The 12204-nt window shown below is 34.2% G+C and overlaps 1 protein-coding gene across 2 annotated transcripts in view; it reads right to left on the bottom strand.

Moving 5' to 3' along the window:
- Positions 1-12204, bottom strand: part of MED13 (mediator complex subunit 13) — a 114384-nt gene that overhangs the window by 46112 nt on the left and 56068 nt on the right. For both annotated transcript variants that reach the window (XM_066363150.1, XM_066363152.1), the window contains exons 10-12: positions 5878-6091; positions 4806-4887; positions 2045-2166 (exon numbers count right to left, since the gene is read on the bottom strand). In XM_066363150.1, coding sequence (XP_066219247.1) covers positions 2045-2166; positions 4806-4887; positions 5878-6091 — 418 coding nt within the window. The remainder of the gene's footprint in view (positions 1-2044; positions 2167-4805; positions 4888-5877; positions 6092-12204) is intronic.

Here is a 12204-nt window from a genome sequence, read left to right as displayed (position 1 = left end):
AGGAAAATGTTTCTCAAATAAATAAATAAATAATAACCCAAGTGCTGACCCAGTAGCTCAGCTGGTTAGAGCATCATCCTGATACACCACAGTTTTGGGTTCAGTTCCTGGTCAGGACACATACAGGAATCAACCAAATGCACAAATAAGTGGAACAACAAATTGTTATTTCTCTCCCTCAATTCAATAAATAAAAATATAACCCATAGTTGTTGGTTTTTTTACAGAGACAGAGAGAGAGTCAGAGAGAGGGATAGACAGGAACGGAGAGATGAGAAGCATCAATCATTAGTTTTTTGTTGCGCGTTGCGACACCTTAGTTGTTCATCGATTGCTTTCTCATATGTGCCTTGACCACAGGCCTTCAGCAAACCGAATAACCCCTTGCTTGAACCAGCTGATGAGCTTTTGCTCAAACCAGATGGGCCCACGCTCAAGCTGGCGACCTCGAGGTCTCGAACCTGGGTCCTTCCGCATCCCAGTCCGACGCTCTATCCACTGTGCCACCCCCTGGTCAGGCAATATAACCCATACTTTTAAAACACTTAGAAACAAGAATAACTTCCACCTAAAATCTACTGAAATAAAAATTAAGAAAACCTGCAATAAGAAGGGTTTATAATTAACATTAGAATTGCTTCTTAGTAAACCATACTCAATAAATCATGTTTTGTTAAACAAAAGACATTAAAGTTTCCCACAGCATCAATCATCCTTCTGATTTCTTGTTTTCACTTTTCCCTTAATAATCTCTTTATCCCTGCAAAAATGCTACAACAGATAAAACTAAGCACAGATTTCAGAAAGATCTAATATGACAAAGCAACAGGATCCCTAATTAAAAATAAATTTTAAGCATGGCTGGATAGCTTGGTTGGTTGGAGTATCGTCTGGAAGCTCAGAAGTTGTCAGTTAGATCCCCAGACAGGGCACATACAAGAACTGATGTTCCTGCCTCTCTCCTGCTCTCTCCCTTTCTCTCTTTAAAATCAATAAAATAAACATTAATAAATTTTAATATATTGAAGAAACCGTTTCAGTATAACCAATCTCATCAATGTTTTTAGAGCTGATAACTTGGTTCCTGTTATCCACTCTGTCAAAAATACATGAACTGATTTCTGATTACAATGTTTTTACATTAGAAGAGACACAGCTGATGAATGAATGTAGCAGATGAAGTATAAAACTACCAAAATATCAGGGATATATTACCAAGTAAATAGTACCCTAAAATATACTATATTATAGGATATAGAAGTTTATATACAGCTATTATCTGCCTTATGTCACTTAATTAAAGACACCAAATGTGTATTTATGTCTGTATATGTGTATGTATATGATATGAGAGGATTAAAAGCATATATTATATAGGACAAGAAAGACCAAATGTACTATAGAAGTTTCCAAGCTACCTTTAATGCAGATGAAAAAGGAATTCCCCTTTATGATAATGCAGCACCCAATTCATTAATTTGCCAGAGACTTGACATTCTAGGGAATCTCATTTTAAGCTTTAATTCTTTTATCTTCACCTTTCTCTGCAAATGGGTGTCAAAGATTAAATGTTACTTTTTCTTTCTCTTTCATTATTATAGTATTTAGTTGTCTTATAATCATGACTGTGATGCCAAACAAATTCAAAAGAAGTGGCATTTCTTAATGAATTGTTAAGGCATATAATTTTAATGTTAATTACTTATTATCTAAATAAGTCAATTCCAGGGTCATTTCTCAAACTAGAGGATCAAAGATAAAATAATTCTACTTCCTAAGAACTTCAGATAAAGAACATAGTGCATTATGTTTAATCAACATGTCCTTCAAACACAAAATAAACACAGTTTATAGGTGACAGACAATAAGTCAACACTGCTCAAACATGAGGTTAAAAATGAAACCAATTAATGAAATTTTATTCTAAAATATTTCCTATTGTTCAGGGCTAAAACAGTATTGAAGTCACATATTATTTCTGAAAAAAGTTCATATAAAATCAAGGAAAACAATTTATAACCTTAGTCATTAGCAATATACTCACTGTTAGTTCATCTTCATCAGAATTAAAGAGATTATCAAGGTCAGTATATGAGACAGCCAGGTCTGAGTCATAAATTAAACTGGTTGATGGAGGACGAGCATGACTAGTAGCACGTGGAGCATCTACATGTCAATCAGGAAAACAAAATAAAAAATTCTAATACTGACCAAATAAGTATTACTCTATTTATTTAAGCTAGATATATAACTTTTAAAACAACAGAATTACACACATACATTTTTATTTTTCAATCTTTCTGAAATGTAAAGGAAGCACAGCACAATGATTAAGTGCTCTGCCTCTTGAGTGAGAGTATTACTTTGAATTCCAACTCCAACTCTAAACAATGTGATCCTGGGCAAGTTACTTAACCTCTCTATGCCTCAGTAATGGCAAGAATTAAATGTGACAGGATGTTGGTAAAGCACTTTGTTCAGTGCCAAGCACTTAAGTACTCAATAAATATTACCTCTTAGTTAAGCTTCACTTCAGTTCTAGAATTTTATTTTCCTTTTGTTCCCAGCTTTAGGGGAAAAATACATGATTACTTAAGAAAAAATGCAAATGAAGTTAAACTCCTCTTATATTACCACACAAGAAAAAAAATCAAAAACAATTTGCAGTTTGGAGTATAACCTTCCAAAATATCCTCAGGATGTCAAATGACTTGAAACCCCCACTTTCAGAAAAATGAAAGTCACTTTCCAAGTCCCCTGCATGTCAGTTATAAAGACTCACTAGGAGCAGTAGTTCTGAAATTTTAGTGTTTCAAATCCATCTAGGATACCATTTAAAAACCAAGATTCCAAGCTTCATCTCAAAAGATGCTTCAGAATTGTGGTAGATGGTTCACTTTTTTTTTTTTTTGGATGGTCCACATTTTGAGAAAGCCATGTAATAGGCACAATTATACATTCCCTATATCCTAAGATAGTAAGTAGGCCAAAAAAACAAATTTTACTCACCAATCTACCAAGAAACATCAACCACTAAATTTATTCCATGAAAGACCATCTCTTCCTTATTCAGATGGACTTTTTTCTCATTTTAATTTTGGTTGCACAAAGTCTGACCCTGTCTTTTTATTCCAAATATTAAGACAACTTTGTCCCTAAATAAAACAGCAAAAGACAACTTCCTTTCCCTCCAAAAAGTTAAATAGATTTTGTAAAACTATTACTAATATACTACATCTGTCTATTCCATTCACAAGGAGTACAAGTGAGACACTTTCAAAGTGAAGTCTTGACCACTGTATTCCCAGTGCCGAGAACAGTGGCTACACATAACATGTTTGATAAATACTTGTTAAATTAATGACCTCAACAACAGTTCTAACTTGTGAAGGGTGGGGACTAGGGAAGAGAAGCACAAAAAGATTACAGTAAACTCTTATTTATTGAGTTTTCAGATCTGAGAGGGACTTTAGGCAATGATCTCATCTCATCTCATTTTACAGATGAGAACTATTTTTATTTGTAAGAAAGGAAGTTCTAACAATTCAAAACAATTTTTTTCTCCTGAACTTGCTTCTGCCAGTGCAAGATAAACAATGATCCATCATATTAAGATATCCTATTTAATAGAAATCTATCCCTTTCTATGAAACATGAAATTATGCAAAAAAGGAGTAAAAATCCAACAATATAGATTACAGTCGACTCTTGAACAACACAGGTATGAAATGCATGGGTCCACTTAAACACAATTTTATTCAGTAAATGCACTGGAAAATTTTTTGGAGATTTCCTTACTATGGTGAAGCAATCATCAATAATACTACACTACCATAAAGCAATCATATTTCTGCTTCTTCATTATCAATGCATTAATTGTTACACCTATAAATAATGTCAAGTTTTTCATATTATCTTTTCATTTTTGATGTCAAATGTTAGTAATATGGATATCTACAGTGTTTTCTATCTTATAAGACAATATTAATGGAGGTACTGACAATGTAAACTTATCGATAAATACAGTACAGTAAATGTATTTTCTCTTCCTTATGATTTACTTAATAACATTTTCTTTTCTCTAGCTTACAGTATTTTAAGAATATAGTATAAAATATAAATTATGCAAAAAGTGAAAGTCCAACAATATAAATTACATACATATAACATATACATAACATAAAAATATAAAAAACATGTAACATATAAAATATATGTTTATCGCCTGACTGGGCGGTGGCGCAGTGGATAAAGCGTCGGACTAGGATGCAGAAGACCCAGGTTCGAGACCCCGAGGTCGCCAGCTCGAGCGAGGGCTCATCTGGTTTGAGCAAAAGCTCACCAGCTTGAGCCCAAGGTCGCTGGCTCCAGCAAGGGGATACTCGGTCTGCTGAAGGCCCACGGTCAAGGCACATATGAGAAAGCAATCAATGAACAATTAAGGTGTTGCAACGCGCAACGAAAAACTAATGATTGATTCTTCTCATCTCTACATTCTTGTCTGTCTGTCCCTGTCTATCCCTCTCTCTGAATTTCTGTCTCTGTAAAAAAAAATGATGATAATAATAATAAAAAAATAAAGAAGAAAAAAAAATGCATGTTTATCAACTTTGTTATCAATAAGGCTTCCAGTCAACAGTAGGCTATTACTTGTTAACAGTTTTTGAGGAGTCAAGTTATATGCAGATTTTCGACTGTGCAGGAGTGTTGGTGCCCCAACCTCCACATTCTTCAAGTATCAACTGTATCTTGTAGTAATAATCCTGGATTATGCAAAGATTTTGATTAGGAAATAGAATTTTTACCTTGCTTGATAGAGGGACTAAATAATGACATAGCATCTTCTTCATGTGTTAACACTGTTACACTAGATGAGCCATCTTCTACCTGCAAACAATATTATACATGAGATTGAAATATATAATTTACCAATAACAAAATCCACAAACTACTGAGTGACTATGTTTCAAGAATTCTGTTAGGTATTCTACAGACATTATCACTAATTCTCACAACTAACCTATATGATAAGTAGTATGCTCATCTTGCAGACAAAAAAATAGTTCTAAATATAACCCAGGTAATATGTGTGATAAGTAGTAGAAGCTGGGATGTCAACCTAAATCTATCAAAGTCCAAAGTCCATGTTCTTTCTACAGTATCTATAGCGTTCCCATCTACTACTGTTTTCATATTTACAAAAGGACAAAGTTTCAAATACCTAGCACATGATAAAGCTAAATAAAATTTCATAACATGAATTCTTTGTATTAAACATATTATTGGATTCTTTTCACAATTTTACAGCTTTCAATTTCCATATTTTGTAGCCAAAGAACATATAAGGCAGAATTATCTTGTACTTAATAGCTCCTCAAATATTTGATATTTAACTTTTTAATCAAATAAACATTTCTATGTCCCATATTTTATTAATACAACATTTTACTTTTAGGGGCACTGTAAGTTTTGGGCTCATAAAATAAAAAATATTATGTATTTTATAAACAGCAACATACTGTATTTTAGAAAACTAGTTATTCACTTAAAGAGTGTATTTTAACTCAGTATCAAAACAGTTTGTCTATCTAAATGTCCTGATTTCAGTATAAGAAAAGTTAATGTATTTCTCTAATCCAAAAACTTTTATAGCAAACAAAAAAGATCTTTTTATTGTCAGAGACCAGATATAATCTGAAGTCCATACAAGCTCTTATATTTGTACAGTGTGCCTCAATTACCTATTTTAAGAAATGTTTTTCTAAGTTAAACTGATGAATCTGTTCTATTTTAAAAGAAGAAAAAATGAGAAGTGTGGTACTAGATGCCGTGCTGCCAACCATCAGAGACCTTCCGGTGTACTTTGAATTCTCTTACCTTTTGTTTTTTCCCAGCTTCTCTCTCGTTATTTTGTCTATCTTTCTTATCAGGAAAAAGAAATTCCTCATCTCCTTCAACAAATGCATATGGGTCAATTTTAGGTTCTTTTTCTGCATCAGATGCTATTGCTGAAAGATACTGATTCTTAATTTGATATCGCTGCACTAATTCATCAGAAATTTTTAAAGGTTTCTTAAATTGCACCATTAACCTGCATTAAAAAATCAGAAAATTAATTATATTTATTCTCTGTAAAAGCACAAAAAATTTCCCAAACAACTTCACTATCACAAAGTTATTATTTAGAGATAATCTAATCTTTGATCTCATTTTATAAATGAATAAATTGAGTCATAGAAAGGTTATATGTGATCTACTGACATCTCAAATTTCGCAATAAAGTAGAGCTAAAATTCAAGTCTCCTATTCTTACATTCTTTTCATCAAAACACATCATTTTTTGGTAATCCACTCAGTTCCCAAATCCTTCAAGCACATAAACCTAACCAAATCCATTCACTTAAAGGAACTCTCAAATCTAACAAGCTCCAGGACAGGAATTCTTAAAATCTGGCTTACATACTGAGACAGAGTACTTTTATGGAATTTATACATTTATATGCTTACACAATGAAAGGGACTATCCTTTTCTTATTGTCATAGTAGATATATTTTATATTAAAAATAATTAAAGGCCTTGTTAATAACATTATTAGATTAATTCTGGCAAGATGCTTCACAATGGCAAGTGAAGTTTCAGTGCAAGTACTTCAGGGTTTTTCTCTAAACACATTGGAAAAATCAGTTTTTTATAGTTCAGGCTTCACATGAAGTCTCATAAACATTTTTCTCTGTATACTTCTAAAATAACCAATAAAGTGACAAAGGATGATAGAACAAGAGAGGAGACAACAGTGAAGTTGGAAAGATGAAAACTAGTGTAAAAAATGACAGAACAAAGAAAACTAAACTCTAAGGCTAAAGAGAGGGAAGCCACACAAGTGGATCTGTACCACAGATCCCCAGAAAGCATCACAACTTTTATATCTCTGAAGACCAGGGTACTTGGTGAGTATGACTATAGAATGATTCATTTTTGGTTTGTTAAGACACTTTTAGACTCCCAAATTCATGTTCTCTATGGCTTGCAAAGCTGAGATTGCATCCTGCCAGAACAGTGGCAACCCAAATTCTAGTCAAAAATCACACTCAAAATCCTGTTATGACTAATTTTACTGAGTAAAAACTAAAGTCCTTATAAAATCCTACACCAAAGCCTACCATGATCTTTCTCATTTCCCAACTTCATCTTCTACTCTCCTACTTCTTCTCTCATTCTGCTTCCAAGGGCTTCCTTGATGATCCTCAAACAGGCCAGACACACACCTGGTTATTCCCTTTACTTGGAACATTCTTCCTCCAAGTATCTACTTGGCCAACTCTCTCACGTCCTTCGAGTCTTTGATGAAATGATACCTTATCTATGAGAAACTGGAATATGCCCAACTGCCTCAACATTGATTCCCCTTTACCCTGCTCAGTTTTCCCTCCACAGCACTTATCTTTTTAACTTACTATGTAATTACTGTATGTTTATAGCTGACTGTCACTCCCACTAGAAATATAAGCCCCTAAATCCTAGGGACCTTATCTTGTTCGCATAATTATCCCTAATGTGTACAACAGTGTGCACATCATAGGTGTTCACTAAATATTTACAAAATAAAAACATGAAATCTAGAAGCCACAGAGGACTAAGATGTTGTGTTCACATTAATAAGTCTAAAACACAGTATCTTATATTTTGAAATAAGCCGTCTTTATTTGTTATAAAGTGATATTGCTGCCACTACTTAACAGACCTGCGTATTAAGATAAAAAATTATGAGAGGTAAGATTTGGGAGCAATGAAGGAATTTTCTAGCTTATAAATTCTTTGAATGATATGGATTATCATATTTTATTAACCTATTCATGAATGCCAGCACTAGAAACTCTCTATACCTATAAACATAAGTTTGAAACACATGCCATCAAAAGAATAGCTGGTATTTTTTTGAACGTGCTATGAAACATCATGTCATTATTCCCAATATGCTCCAGATTTCCACCCCCACCCAAATATCAAATCCACAAAAACTTTCTTCCATGGCAACATGGTGTTAATAAAACTGTCCTGGGTAGAAATACAAATGGCCAACAGATATATGAAAAGATGCTCATCTTCGTTAGTTATTAGAGAAATGCAAATCAAAACTGCAATGAGATACCACCTCACACCTGTTAGATTAGCTATTATTAACAAGACAGGTAATAACAAATGTTAGAGAGGCTGTGGAGAAAAAGGAACCCTCATACACTGTTGGTAGGAATGTAAAGTAGTACAACCATTATGGAAGAAAGTATGGTGGTTCCTCAAAAAATTGAAAATAGAATTACCTTATGACCCAGCAATCCCTCTACTGGGTATATACCCCCAAAACTCAGAAACATTGATACGTAAAGACACATGCAGCCCCATGTTCACTGCAGCATTGTTCACAGTGGCCAGGACATGGAAACAACCCAAAAGCCCGTCAATAGATGACTGGATAAAGAAGATGTGGCACATATACACTATGGAATACTACTCAGCCATAAGAAATGATGACATCGGATCATTTACAGCAAAATGGTGGGATCTTGATAACATTATACGAAGTGAAATAAGTAAATCAGAAAAAACCAGGAACTGCATTATTCCATACGTAGGTGGGACATAAAAGTGAAACTAAGAGACATTAATAAGAGTGTGGTGGTTACGGGGGAAGGGGGGAGAGGGAAAGGGAAAGGGGGAGGGGCACAAAGAAAACTAGATAGAAAGTGACAGAGGACAATCTGACTTTGGGTGATGGGTATGCAACATAAGTGAACGACAAGATAACCTGGAGTTGTTATCTTTGAATATATGTATCCTGATTTATTGATGTCGCCCCATTAAAAATAAAATTATTAAAAAAAAAACCTGTCCTGGGAGATACGTTTTATAATTGTTAGAAAAGTTCTGTTCTATAAATATCTATTTATTTATTTATTTTGATAGAGAGAATCAGAGAGAGAGAGACAGATAAGGACAGGACAGATGTACAGGAAGGGAGAGAGATGAGAAGCATCAATTCTTTGCTGCAGCTCCTTAGTTGTTCATTGATTGCTTTCTCATATGTGCTTTGACCAGGGGACTACAGCAGAGTGAGTGACCCCTTGTTCAAGCCAGCGACCTTGGGCCTCAAGCCAGTGACCATGGGGTCATGTCTATGATCCCACACTCAAGCCAAGGATCCTGCGCTCAAGCCAGTGACATCGGGGTTTCGAACCAGGGTCCTCCACGTCCCTGTCCGATGCCCTATCCACTGTGCCACTGCCTGGTCAGGCTGAATATTTATTTCTTAAGAGTAGCTTTGAACCTCACCATACTAGGCCTTAACAATTGTTTGCTGAACTGTCTAACAGATACTAACATATATCTTTTCAAGATAGTATGTCTGTCTACTTTGGCATGCATTTTCTTACTTAATACTTAATTAACTTCATATGATAGAAAATGGAGGGTATGCTCTTTGACTTTGATATAGAAATTATATAGAAAGAAATGATTTGCTACCTGACCAGGCGGTGGCGCAATGGATAGAGCATCGGACTTGGATGCGGAGGACCCAGGTTCAAAACCCCAAGGCGCGGGCTCATCTGGTTTAAGCAAGGCTCACCAGCTTGATTGAGCCCAAGGTCGCTGGCTTGAGCAAGGGTCACTAGTCTGCTGTAACCTCCCAGTCAAGGCACATATGAGAAAGCAATCAATGAACAATGAAGGTGCCACAATGAAGAATTGATGCTTCTCATCTCTCTCCCTCTTCCTCTGTCTGTCCCTATCTGTTCCTCTCTCTGTCTCTGTCACACACAAAAAAAGAAAAAGAAATGATTTGCTAAGGTTATACAGTGGCAGAGTAAGAACTAGAAAGATTTTAAGTATACATATTCAAAAAACTATTTATAGGGGCAAAGTATAAGAACATCCCCAACCACCACCACCAACCTGAATGACACTGATACTCTGTATAGAGGTGAAAACACTCGGTTTTTCATAGTAAGTTCTCCTCTGGCAAAAACATTAAAAACTGACACATTGGCCTGACCTGTAGTGGCGCAGTGGATAAAGCTTCAACCTGGAACACTGAGGTTGTAGGTTCAAAATCCTGGGCTTCGTTAGTAAAGGCACATATGGGAGCTGATACTTCCTGTTTCTTCAGACCCCTTTCTCTCTCTCAAATGAATAAAGTCTTAAAAAATATTGGAAAAAAATACTGACACACTGTTTGCATAGGTAGTTGTTAAACTAGTGTGCAGTAGCATTAAAAGGACCAATTCTACTGCACAGGGCTCTATTAAAATAAAAATGAGTAAACCAAATGCAATACCTAAATACAACTTCTTCTTATTTTATTGAGTGGTTCACACAGACATTGGGATATGCAAAGAATTTAAATGTAGTCAATAATATCAAGAGTACCAAATCACAATAAATTTAAAAATATAAATTATTTACATTACAATCCTTCTATATTTAAAACTGATAAAAAAGATAAAAATTGTGACTTTTAAGAGATGCCAGATTGAAAAAAATCAAGTTATCATTTCATCACTATCCAATTATATAGTACACATATACTTTTGTGAACAATACCCCCTTCCCTCTCCTTTCCTAAAAGAAACTTTCACATATAGCCAAATAGTAAAACTAGAGATAGTTTCAATCAGATATAAAGCTAAAAACAGACAAACTAAAAGAGGATTAGGTTCAGCCATTAAGAAGCAGCTTTCCAAAGGCCTAAGCAAACTGAAATTGTTTTTATATTATTCATTAATTTTAGTTCCTTCCTTTTACTATGACAATAATACACTACCCTAAAATTTAACATGGCTTATAGAAACATATGTTTTTATCCCTTTATTTAATAAAAATTCTTCTGGACAAGGTAGACCAATATTTTAGAATTGACAATTATAGGAGGAAATAAGTTATAAAAGGTAATGTTTAGAAACAAAATAAATTTAATAAGTCTCAAAAGTCCTCTATTTCTTTTTAAGTGGTCCCTGTTCCAGTTCTATCTCCAACACTCAGACTTAATCATTATACTGAGTCAAGCTACCTGTTAAATATACAGCATAGCTTCTTTGCATTAAAATATTAAATTAGGAAGACTTCATTAAAAGAAAAGGTTTAGAATACAATAAATCAAAAATTTATTTCATCATCGACTTCTATGAAACAAAGTAATGAGAAACTATCTTGTAGTGATCAAATAATGCATTCTGTAACTACATACAGACAATACTAACTTCGTATATCACTAAAACAATATAGGAGCTAGTTCTACTAATGAACATTACAATTGAGATATCCAGATGTATATAGCCTTACTACAGAACTGGACATGATAAGAACCATGCTCAAGTACAGTTCTTTCTTTGCTCAGAGTTTAAAAAGATTTCCTTCTGAATCAGAATAGTAGACTATTCTAAGTAATCACAAATTCTACTAAAATTAGTGCTAAACCCTTGAAAAATAAATTTAAAAACAACTGTAATGTTTCTTGGCAGAAATTTTGTTCTCTTTAAGGTCTCATGCTACTATTCTAGAAGAGATGCTATATTAACAGAGAAACTAAAAATAATTAGAAGCAAAATAAAATATATTTGCTACAGATGTGTATATCCTATATGTGGGATAGGCTATGCTCTATCCTTATCTCTCCCCCTAAACTAAATTCTAACAAATCATAAAAGGAATTTTGCTTTAAAGTAGCTACTGAAAATTTTGGCATCAACTGCTGCACATGAATGTCTAAGAATAAGAGAGGTGCTTGGAAATGATGAATTCTGTAACTCGGTACCAGCTGAGCAACCATCACCATCTAAAACTGGTTAGAAAAATTAAAAGTATTGCTTTCTTTCATCTATGTGCCTGTTATGGAAGCACAGTGCCACCTTTCAACAGCAATCAGTGAAAGTTTTCATTTATTTATACCAAATGAAAATTGAATTCTCACTTAACATAAATAAAACAACGGTCTAAAATTCTCCTCCATCATTTTCTAAACAGGCACACACCTGTAAAAATCAACTATTATATTATAAAGAAACTATTTTACTTCTATTGATGTATTCTTGCCCCTCTCTGCATTCTGGCACCTTAGTTGTTCATTGATTGCTTTCTCATATGTGCCTTGACTGAAAGGCTACGGCAGAGTGAGTGACCCCTTGCTCAAGCCAGTGATTTTGGGCTCAAGC

This window comes from Saccopteryx leptura, chromosome 2 (assembly GCF_036850995.1).
Source record: "Saccopteryx leptura isolate mSacLep1 chromosome 2, mSacLep1_pri_phased_curated, whole genome shotgun sequence".
NCBI classification, from domain to species: domain Eukaryota; kingdom Metazoa; phylum Chordata; class Mammalia; order Chiroptera; family Emballonuridae; genus Saccopteryx; species Saccopteryx leptura.
This window is presented reverse-complemented; position numbering and strand designations above follow the sequence as displayed.